Here is an 11,537-nt window from a genome sequence, read left to right as displayed (position 1 = left end):
TTTATAGAAACATCAGTCATCAGGGAACTTGTTGTTATGATGCCAGAATTTGCTCCCATCTGTATATTTGTTAGACAGCAGCGATACAGATCTCTCAGAACTCTGAGACATGAGTGAAAATAGTAATGAATGGTCCACAAAAAATTAAGAGATAATAGATTAAATTCTCTAAGAGTCTTGTAGAATTTATTATTTTAGCATTATTGTATTTACTTTTTACCCATGTAACTTGGAGCAGCTGCAAAATCCCTGAAGATTTATTGATCTGTTTATTCATGTATTTATCAAATAAGAAGCAGGACAACCAATGAGGACTAACAGATTTATAAAGATGTGTCTTTCAACAATCCAGGGCAGTGAATGATATTGTGTACATTATTCCATTTTTTTAGTTGTTCCACAATAAACGTAGTCCTGGGCAGATGCATCTGACTTTTCCTTTTCATTTAAACCATCCTGACCCTGTGGAATGTATAATTGTTGAAAATGTGACCTGACCTTGTTGTTTCTTTCTTAATTACCTGAGTCTTTCAAATGTGTATAAGTGATTCCTTTTTCATTAACACTAAATAGATGATGTCATTTTCTCTACTACACTCCAGTCCATCCACTAACATCCACTGGCATCCTCTAGAGGGCGGCATTTTGAAACAGTAAATTACGCAGGAATGATGCAAACAAGACATCAAGTCAAAAAAATTTTTTTCATTTGCAAGATGTTTAAGCTATCTTTAGTATCTGAGTCAGTCTAGATGTCCACTGGCTTGCAGTGAATGTTTTCATTTCTGACAAGCGTTGATTCATAATGCACAGTCAGTTTTTTTGCCTCTGAAGCTTGGACCGCTCTAAGTGAGGAATGGAAAAGGTGGGAAAGTGTAGGCCTATAATACATAAAACAAGGAATTTATTTGTGTGTGTTGTGTGTGTGTTGTGTGTTACATAGTTTCCACCCTTTTCCATTTCATGGACTCTGACCCACTGGGAACTGTTTTTTTTTTCCACTGCCTTTTCATGAGGATTGCTGGATCCCACTCTAAGCAGCTTTTCAAATGGAACATGATTGTCCTAAAAATGTCCTGTATTGATGTTTAGGACAATAACAGCCTCATAGAACTCGACACCTGGGACATTCAGAAGATTTCAGGTTTGCCAGTGAAGATTCAAGATAAGAATTTTATAAGCAATTTACAAAAAAGAGAAAAAAAGTTCATTGTTCAATCACTGAAACTGGTAATTTTTGGAGGAGCATCCACATACCAAGAGTTATTGATATCAGCACAGCTCCTTAATTATTTCTAGTTGCAGCTGACAGTGCTGAGACAGTGGTTCATCTAAAAGGCCTGTGATAATTTCTCTTCCTACTAACAATGCCCTTTTGTATATAGTTATGGCTCACTTGGAAGTCTGCCTTTGGTCATGGGCTGTAGATATTACAGATTTATTACAGTTATTATAGAATAGGTACCTCTGTCCCTGTTGAGTACACACAGTATTTCAATACAGGACCTTTAGTTCCAGGTTTTTTTTTTTTTTTTTTTTTTTACAACACCACCATTCTTATTTGTGGAGGTAGGAGGCATATTTATGACTTTCCTCCTTCCTACTCGCTCCTGCCACCATCACTGGCTCAGGTTTGTTAGTATAAAGATTTGAATATGAGCCAATCCTGTTCTCTCCACATTTGCCTGTGAGGTTGTGTATCTCCCCCAGTGATTGGGCAGGCCGATAGGAAAGGTCCTGGAACATGCAAACACAGGCAAATCTGTTGGGGGGCTGAAAAGCAGAGGAGTGACAATCTTCGTCGTCTCCTGGAAAATCAGCTGCTGGAAAATCATAAAAGCTGACAGGTGCTTCTTCAATCAGGAATATCAGGTATATTTTGATCCATAACTGTACAGTTTTATGTGATTTGATTATACTGGCTATTTCTAGGTTTCTGTGTTGTTTGATGGTAAGTTTCATACTTGACAGTTTATCAAGAGAAAAGAGATTGAAGTTGCAACATAGGTCAGCACCTTTTTTATACATATATTTTGTAATGTAAACATTTATAGTTACATGCCTGACTGTAAGGAGATGGTATTTGATGCATGAAAGATCCCCAAAATAGCAAGACTACTTTCATAATTATCCACTTTCCACATATCCATCACAGGAATCGAAGCGACGCCTGCAACTGAACTTGAGTGCATCGGAGCAACATGGAGTACACATTCAGAGCAGTAACTCACAGCCCTGGTATTATAATCTGGCGAGTTGAGGTAATTTGATTTTTGGATTTTCCATTCTCTGAAATGAATGGCGGTTCAATAACACCCAACACAGTCACTGATAAAACAGCTTGATGTCATTAAAAGAGCATCCATCTGATCTCCTAGTGAGAAATAATAATAATAATAAAAACCCAGTACTGAGTATAAATGATCAAAACAAAACTAAACAAAACTGCATATTGGCTATTAGATGTGAGATTTTTGTTTTCGTACAATGTACACTACAATGTTTCCTTCCGGTTTTGGTGGAAATACAAGTAAAATAGACCTTTTTTTCTCTCTGTGCAATAGAAAATGGATCTGGTACAAATCCCTGAGAAATCCTATGGAAATTTTTATGAGGGTGACTGCTACGTGCTTCTCTTTGTAAGTCCTGGAGGATGAATCACTGTGTTCTGATGGGATGTATTATCTGTGTTGACTTTTCTTGTTGGGACAGTGTGTTTTCTGTGTACCAGAGGCAAAATGCACTCTTGTATGCACTCTTTCATTATTGGTAATATATCAGTCAGGCTGTTAACCTATCTGCCGCCCCACACTGATTATTCTCTGTGTTTTTCAAGACCCAGAAAGTGGGCAGCTTCCTGGGCTATGATATCCACTACTGGATCGGATCCCAGTCGAGTCAGGATGAACAGGGTGCAGCTGCTGTGTACACCATACAGCTCGATGAGTTTTTGGGGCTCTCCCCGGTTCAGCACCGTGAGGTGCAGGGCCACGAGTCTGATGCCTTCCGGGGCTACTTCAAACAAGGAATAATGTGAGTTAATCTAAAAATGCTGAAAATCATAATGTAGCCATGGATTAAATGTCATTGGATTGGTGCATGTGGTTTGTGGTCTTATATTTTACTTTATGGAATGAGCTTCAATATTTGTAACTTTGAAAGGCTATCAGAGGGAAACAGTATTTAACACACTACATTTACAAGTAAATCAATGTAAAATGTAGCAAGGGGCAGAAAAAGGACACGGTAACCCTGTCTTATTCAGCTATAAAAAAGGTGGAGTTGCATCAGGCATGAGACATACCGAAACCAACTCCTACAACATTGAGAGACTGCTACATGTGAAAGGCAAGAAAAGGGTCACGGCCATGGAGGTGAGCTGAAACTGAGAAAGTGGTGATGGTACAATATGACACACAGCAAAGTCATGCAGGGAGAGCACCTGATCTTGTTATTTTCTCTCAGGTGGAAATGAGCTGGCAGAGCTTTAACCTCGGAGACGTGTTTTTGGTTGACATCGGCAAGACCATCATTCAGTGGAACGGACCGAGCAGTAACAAACAAGAAAGGCTCAAGGTGGGATTTGCTTGTTGCTAGTGTGTGCATGCCTGTGTGTAAACATGGTTTTCATTATGGTGTTTGCACAATCCCCATGGAGCGCTGTGCACACAATGTGCTCCCCCAAGCAACAAATCTGATCTCGCTATCATCTAGTCTTACAAATGACCACATAATTGAATCAGCGCTGTTGTGACACAGTCTCATCAAGAACTGTATGTGTGAGAGTTGCAGTGCTGGTGTTTATGCAGGGGTTGCCACTCAGGTGCTTGTATCCAACAAGTCCAACACACAAAGATGTATAACCTTGTGTAAAGAGCACAAAACCTGGACCACCACGCAAAGGGAAACAGAAATATCGATGCCTGAAAACTCCATCTTTCCCCTTTTTGCAGCACTGATGGGTTCATGTTTGGAGAAAGCAAAAGGATGTGTTTAACTCACAATGCAGCCATCTTGTGGAAGTGATAGGTCTGATGATTTCTTGTCACAGCCTTATCACAGTCAAACAATATGAGGTCATTTTACAGGACCAGGTGCAAACATTGCTCCCTCATGACTTCTTTCATAATCTGAGACAACAATGCACCACATATGCATTGCAAAACATATTCATGAGTGGTTTCAGGATTATGTCAGGCACCATTCATGGCCTCACCGGTCACTAGGTGTAAACATCACTGACCTTTTACAGGAAGTTGTGGAGTGTGAAGTTGACTTACACCTCCTACCTCCTTTGAAAATTGGAAGCTTTCCAGACGGTCCAATATCCCACCACAGGCTGTCAGATCTTATGTAACAGTATTACAAGGAGGGCTGAAGTCAAAGGGTTGCCTTAATCCTTCATAGGTCCTTGACATTCATTTATTATTTGGTGTTTTTATCATTTTGTTCACCTAGGTCAAATTTTATCATAGGTAAGAATACTGTCATAGAACATAGGATTTAGCAAATGAACTAATGTGTACTAATAATGGCAATTTTAATAAAATGACAAAGTTAAAAGTTCAAAATGAGAAGCTGAAAAAACAAGCATCTTTTCAAGCTGTGTGCTAATGCACCACAGGCCGCGTCTGCTGATAAGCAGCTTATTTGCCAAGCTTTTACTAGAAATTTCACATTTTCAACAGGGCCTAGAGAAAATGTTTTAATACATAAGTCCAACCTGCATAAATCATTTCCAAAATCAACTTGTGACAAGGTATTGTGTGATTAGATACGTTGATATAGGCATTTAAACTGCCAACATATGAATGCATTTACTTTGATGAATTAGCACTGTCGAGGCACACAGAGGCTTTGAAATGACTGGTGTAAACAATATTTTAAACGTCTAATTTTTAAAATACCTAGGTCTCTATGGAAATGTATACATCATGGCTTTCTGTGTATGACGTATGTCTGGTTCCCAGGGCATGCTGCTGGCCAAAGACATTCGAGACAGAGAGAGAGGAGGACGGGCAGAGATCAGGGTGATTGAAGGTGATGCAGAGGACGACTGCTCTCAACACATGGCACTCCTGACCTCTGTTCTTGGTGAAAGAACAATTACTCTGACAAGTGGACTTCCTGATGAAACAGCTGACCAGGAACAGAAGTCACAACTCACCCTCTACCAGTGAGCTGCTGCCGTTTCCCAGTGTTTCAAGTAGCCAGTGTGTGAGGATTCGTCAATTCAGTGTCTTGACTGTTTCCTCTAATTGGTTTCTTTCCTCTTTCCTTTAGTGTATCAGATGAGGCTGGTCAGATGAAGGTCACAGAAGTTGCTACCAGACCGCTGGTTCAGGACATCCTGAATCATGATGTGAGTTTGTGTCATACAAACGCCTTTAATATGTTATATCCACAGAGTCAGTAGGTGTAGTTAGGGGATCAGGCCATGGAGATCTGCTGGTTTATTTTTCTCCTGAACCTAAGATACTATACAGGGAATGTGATATACTTAAAGGTCAGAAATATTCAGCTTAACAAGGTTAGAAGTCCTACATTCTAAGTCAAACTGACAATTATCAGGGTTCAGATCAGGGTGTGAACTCTGGCTCCGCAAAGCCTTTTGAGACTGTAAATAGTGATTAAGGGCTATAAATAAACCTGAACCTGAACTCAACTTTACATCAGTGCACATATACACAGTCAGCCAGTCAGCTTTCCAGTTTGCAATTTTTGAACACTTTTCTCTAACATCGTTGGCCAGACTGGCAGCTAATAAGTCATCTCGTGCACTCAGCTGCTGCATCAGCCAATGAAACTGCAAACAGATGTGTCCTGTCACAAAACAGGTCATAACTTTAACAACAGCTTGTCAAATTAATGTTAAACTTGATGTATCTTTCGGGTCAGCCGAGCATGAAGATTAAACCATTTTTAATTCTACCAACAGGGGGTGTCAAAAATTGATATCAGAAAACTGGATTGAGTGAATGTATGGCTAAGTATGTATCTTGTATCAGCTCTCCTCAGGGTTATTTACAGAATGAATGACAATACAGCTTTTCTTTACTCCACAAGATGGTTGACATTTACCAATTATCCAGTAGGGGCTAGATGAGTCAACGACCACATCGGTTACAAAATAAAAGCTGTTAACACTAAGAATGAAAACCCACTGAAACATTGCTTGAACCCCTCATGGCTATGTTATGTTTTCTGAAGGCATGAAATGATTTGGTTATGAAAATTTTTATGGAATTATTTATTTAGGACTGCTACATCCTGGACCAGGGAGGGGTAAAGCTCTTTGTGTGGAAGGGGAAGAGAGCAAACAAAGCTGAAAGACAGGCTGCCATGTCCAGAGCTTTGGTGAGCGACGTACACACAGAAGGACCACTATGTAGTTCAAGTGCCCACCATGTTGTTTCTGTGTAAATCCAGATTGACTGTTCACTCATGATGCATATCTTGGGTTTCTTTCTTGGATCTGATTGACTGACTGTGGCAGGAGTTCATTAAAGCTAAAAACTACCCCATCACCACCAACGTGGAGACAGTGAATGACGGGGCAGAGTCAGCCCTCTTCAAGCAGCTTTTCCAGAGTTGGACAGTGAAGGACCAGACACAAGGCCTAGGCAGGGTGCACACGAGGGGGAAAGTGGGTATGTATGGCAAAAAATAAAATAATAATAATTATAAATAATAATAATAAAAAAAAAAAACAAAGGAGAAATTGTGTCTTTATGAAAACTTAGCTGGTTATTGATTTCTGCTCCTGTCTTGTTTTCTAAACACACTTGCTTTAGCTGATGTCACGCAGGAAAAGTTTGACGCAGCTCTGATGCACGTGATGCCACAGGTGGCTGCACACGAGCGAATGGTGGACAATGGCACCGGCCAAGTGGAGGTACCTGCGACAGCCAAGTCTGAATGCGAGATCAGTTGTAGCTTCTGATGAGAGTATTTCAAATTATATATGAAACTATGATGTGCCCAGGTGTGGCGGATTGAGGACTTGGAGCTGGTCCCTGTGGAGCCTCAGTGGTACGGCTACTTCTATGGGGGAGACTGTTACCTGGTCCTGTACTCTTACCAGGCTCACAACAAGAACAGCTACCTTCTCTATATATGGCAGGTAGGACAGTGGTGTATATCACTACCACTTAGCCTCTTCCCCAACACTCAAACTGAAGGATCATGCACTAAAATATCACGTTTCCATCATGCAAAAATGTCTATCCTTCACCATTCCTGCCCTGCTATTTATTTATCTATCCATTTAGAATATCAGTGCATTATCTGAAAAAATTAAACTACTTCTCCACATGTCGTTTTAGGGACGCCATGCATCACAGGATGAACTGGCAGCCTCTGCGTTTCAGGCTGTGAACTTGGATCAGAAGTACGGTGGCCAGCCAGTACAAGTCAGGATAACCATGGGAAAAGAACCAAGACACTTTATGGCCATTTTTAAGGGTAAAATGGTCATCTTTGAGGTATGTCTGTCGACTGCACTTAGCTTCTAATACATAAGATTATACTCTACTGACAGTTCTGTCGATGAAAGTGCCATTTGTGTGTGACAATATAGAATATTCTCCAATATTTCCTTTCTTTTTTTTAGGGTGGCACATCTCGGAAAGGGACATCGGACCCAGAGCCACCAATCAGGTTGTTCCAGGTCCACGGCACTGACCCTTCCAATACCAAGGCCATTGAGGTGCCGGCCCTTGCCAGCTCGCTTAACTCCAATGATGTCTTTTTGCTCAAGAGCCAATCAGAGCAGTATCTGTGGTGTGGGAAGGTGAGGAAGATGCTGTTAATATGAGACAAAGAAGGGATGAATTATGGCAGCAAGGTGGCATGAATCATGATCTTTTTGACACTGAGCATCTGTTTACTTGAGCTAAATACTGAATCTTCACAATATGAAAATGGTGGATTTTATAATCTTTTTTTTAACAAGGGATCCAGTGGAGATGAGAGGGCCATGGCGAAGGAGATCAGCTTTGTGATTGGACAGAAATCAGGAGCTGATGAGACTGTAGCAGAAGGGCAGGAGCCCATTGAATTCTGGGAGTTGCTTGGCGGGAAAGCTCCCTATGCTAATAGCAAGAGGTAAAGATGAAACTGGTGAAAGAAATGTTGTATTCGTTTTTACCGGCGAACAAGTGAAACATAAAAGTTTGGGTAAATGTAAAAGAAATTAATTTTGTAAAAACAGTTCTCGAGTCACTTCTAGTCAAAACACATGCTTCCCTGTATTGTGTGTGTGTGTGTGTGTGTTCTTTACAGACTACAGCAGACTGTTTTAGACCACCAGCCTCGCCTGTTTGTTTGCTCCAATAAGACCGGCCGTTTCATTGTCACCGAGGTGACTCAGTTCACACAGGACGACCTCAGCGAGGACGACGTCATGCTGTTAGATACATGGGACCAGGTATTTTTTTCAAACTCATCTAATTTTCATGCAGTTTGTGCTATTTTAGGTGATATTCCAACCAATCAAATTTTACAATGCACAACGATCTTTTCCCAATTCTGCCACCTGTCACGTCCTCGGTGGTCTCAGGTCTTCCTTTGGGTGGGCAAAGAAGCCAACGAGGTAGAGCGGAAGGAAGCTGTGGTCATCAGCCAGGAATACCTACGCACCCACCCAGGGGCCAGAGATCCAGACACACCTGTCATCCTGATCAAGCAAGAATATGAGCCGCCCACCTTCACCGGTTGGTTCACCGCCTGGGATCCCAGCAAATGGAATGTGAGTGAAGTGGATTCTTCTCAGTGTGTGTGTGTGCGTCTGTGGCATGTATCTTGTTAACATGGCAATACTTAACACTGAAGCACTATTGACAAATGTTTCTTTCAGGGAGGAAAGAGTTATGAAGAGCTGAAGAAGGAATTAGGAGACTTAACAAATCCAGTTCTTATTGCAAAAGTAAGCACAACATCATTCAATTCGTAAATTTGCCCCCCCCAAAAAAGTTCTTTTCATTGTGATGCTGTGTAATGTACAACATCTTGACACTTGAAACCAAAATGTTATTCTTCCACAGTTGCATGTTATATATTAAAATTTTTTCCCATGGTACAGTAGTTGAAGCTGACATTAAAGGATTGCTATTTTTGGAGGGCTAACTTACCACTTTTATACATTGCTGCATTATCAATTTATTAATTCTTCCTATTGTCAAATAGTAGTAATAATAATAAAGGCTGACAACAAAATTACAAAATAGACCCTTATAGCCTGAAATGTTCTGGCCTATAACAAAAAATAATGCCGTCTGTACTACAAAAATAGCTTTTAGGGCCATTTAAGTGTCACTATTGTAATTTTTTCCTGACAATGTGATGAGTGCTCAGCCAAGAAAAATAACATGGATTGCAAATGTCTGTTACTTTAATTTCATTTAATTTCATCCTAGGATCAGCAGTGTGTAGTGAGTGAGAGGAGCTTTCAGGTTTACCCACCAGAGGCTTTGGTCAACAAGCATGTCAGTGAGCTGCCTGAGGATGTGGACCCCACGCAGAAAGAGGTACTTTATTTACAGGGCAAGGATGTGTAAAGATCAGGCAGGTTAGCTCTAAACAAGTCAGTAAGTCAGTAAAGGAGATGCAAGTTTCTAGGCAACAACAATAATGCTAATAATAATGATACTTTGAATGTAATCATTATTATTATTATTATTATTATTATTATTATTATTATTATTATTATTATTTTAATTCTGGCTTTGTTTGTGTGTATTATATATCATGACTAGAAATTAAATGCCATGTGTATCAGGTGAGTGAGCATTCATGCCAAACAGTGAAAATACTGAAAACAGGATTTTAAGGTCCTTCCCTGACTTTTTAGAAACCTGATTAAATTGCCTTGAAAAACCATTTATCATTTCCTGACTGCAGCACTATACTATAAGTTTGATATCTTTCCAGATTTTAAACACAACATACTGTTATTGCCGAGGTCATGACGATCACCATCTTCCTGAATTAGGGCGATTTCTCAGGAATCATTATTATGCATTTAACATCAGGGCCCAGGGAGAGCTCAGAAATTTCTTATCCAGGAATGAGCCAAATGTTTAATCATTTTTACTGTGTAATTAATTTTTTGTTAACTGCTTTTCAGAGACACCTCTCTGACTCAGACTTCTGCAATGTATTTGGGATCACCAAAGACCAGTTTGCAAGCCTGCCACAGTGGAAACAGCTGAAGATTAAGAAAGATAAAGGGATGTTTTGATAAGATTAGCTACTATTTGATGTAAACCATAATTATTTCAACAAAATGAAGGTCAGTTTTTATCAGCTTCCCCATCACTCATTCTGCAGTGTGTACGAGCTTTCCAAAACCAATTTTTGCTTTTTTATAAAACTCAAAAACTTTGTGCAGAAAGATGCACACACATGCTTTTGGTGCATATGCATTGTTTACATGTTAGACCCATGGAGACCTATAATAAACAGCATCACTCCTTCCATTTTAATAATGCAAACATGATTTAAATTCAGACTTAAAGCAATATTTTGGAACTGCTGCAACTCTGAATAAGTGCCCATTAAGTTCTTCCATCACTGTTTCCTAATAACCCATATTCATCCAACACCAGTTAATTTGTTTAATGTTTTTTTTTTTTTTTTTTTTTTTAATATGTTTTGAATTAGGAAAATGAGAAAATACTACCTGTATAGTACATATACAGTGCATGAGATTTGTTAATAAATAAGGGAGACTTAGTTTTAAAGTAATCAATACAACTGCTTCAAAACAGCAAAATTCTTAATTGCTTAATTAATTAATTTTGTCCATGCTTGATCATTTCCAGAATTTTTTTTTTCATTACAAACTCTTGTAATAATGTAATATTAGTATCAAATAAATGGAACTTAATTGATATTTCATTACGGTATAACAATATCACTTTTTTAGTATGTGTTCTGTCATATCATGTGATTTACACACCAAGCAGCAAAGGAACCACTGGTGTTCAGTATCCTCTCTTTCCGATTTTTCATCCATTTGTATAAATACATTTTGAATGATGTCTAAAAATCAGATTTATAACTTTGCAGACACCAGCGAGGAAAGCAAAACAAATGTCTTTCATGACCAAGGTCAACCAGTTCGCTAGCAAGAGAAAGTTGCGGTGGGTGCTTCCTGCATCCTTAAACATAGTATCTCTGACATAGTGAAATGTAAGATAGTTTGTGTTGTTCTTTTAGGGGCAGATATCTGCTTATCAACACAGTGAACAGAGATACCGTGTTTACAGATCATGTGACTGAGTGGGATCATGTATTGGAGAAATAGGACGGTCCCTAAAACAGAGACCTGAGGAACCCCACATGTAATATATGATGAGGATGAAGACAATTCACCCACCATGACAGAGAAAGTGCGACTGCGGAGGCAGAGCTGAACTGGTGTAGTGTTGTAATACCAACCCAGATAGTTCAATAGCCCTCTCTGTTGCCAAATATTAAAGTAAAGCTGGCAAAAATGCTAAAAAGACAAAAGAGGCACACAAAAAATGACAGTT

The 11,537-nt window shown here is 39.5% G+C and overlaps 1 protein-coding gene across 1 annotated transcript; it reads left to right on the top strand.

Moving 5' to 3' along the window:
* Positions 1–1,826: 1,826 nt before the first annotated feature.
* Positions 1,827–10,598, top strand: avil (advillin). Its single transcript, XM_030050836.1, has 20 exons — positions 1,827–1,872; positions 2,156–2,261; positions 2,565–2,639; positions 2,837–3,033; positions 3,266–3,374; positions 3,466–3,576; positions 4,971–5,176; positions 5,284–5,362; positions 6,259–6,357; positions 6,497–6,650; positions 6,795–6,895; positions 6,986–7,123; positions 7,326–7,484; positions 7,613–7,792; positions 7,955–8,106; positions 8,284–8,428; positions 8,561–8,749; positions 8,858–8,926; positions 9,417–9,527; positions 10,127–10,598. The coding sequence occupies exons 2-20, from the start codon at positions 2,202–2,204 to the stop codon at positions 10,238–10,240; spliced, it is 2,448 nt and encodes an 815-aa protein (XP_029906696.1). The 5' UTR covers positions 1,827–1,872; positions 2,156–2,201; the 3' UTR covers positions 10,241–10,598.
* Positions 10,599–11,537: the final 939 nt, after the last annotated feature.

Source organism: Myripristis murdjan, chromosome 5 (assembly GCF_902150065.1).
Source record: "Myripristis murdjan chromosome 5, fMyrMur1.1, whole genome shotgun sequence".
Lineage (NCBI taxonomy): Eukaryota > Metazoa > Chordata > Actinopteri > Holocentriformes > Holocentridae > Myripristis > Myripristis murdjan.
The sequence above is the reverse complement of the archived record's forward strand: the minus strand, read 5'-3'. Positions and strand labels throughout refer to the sequence as shown.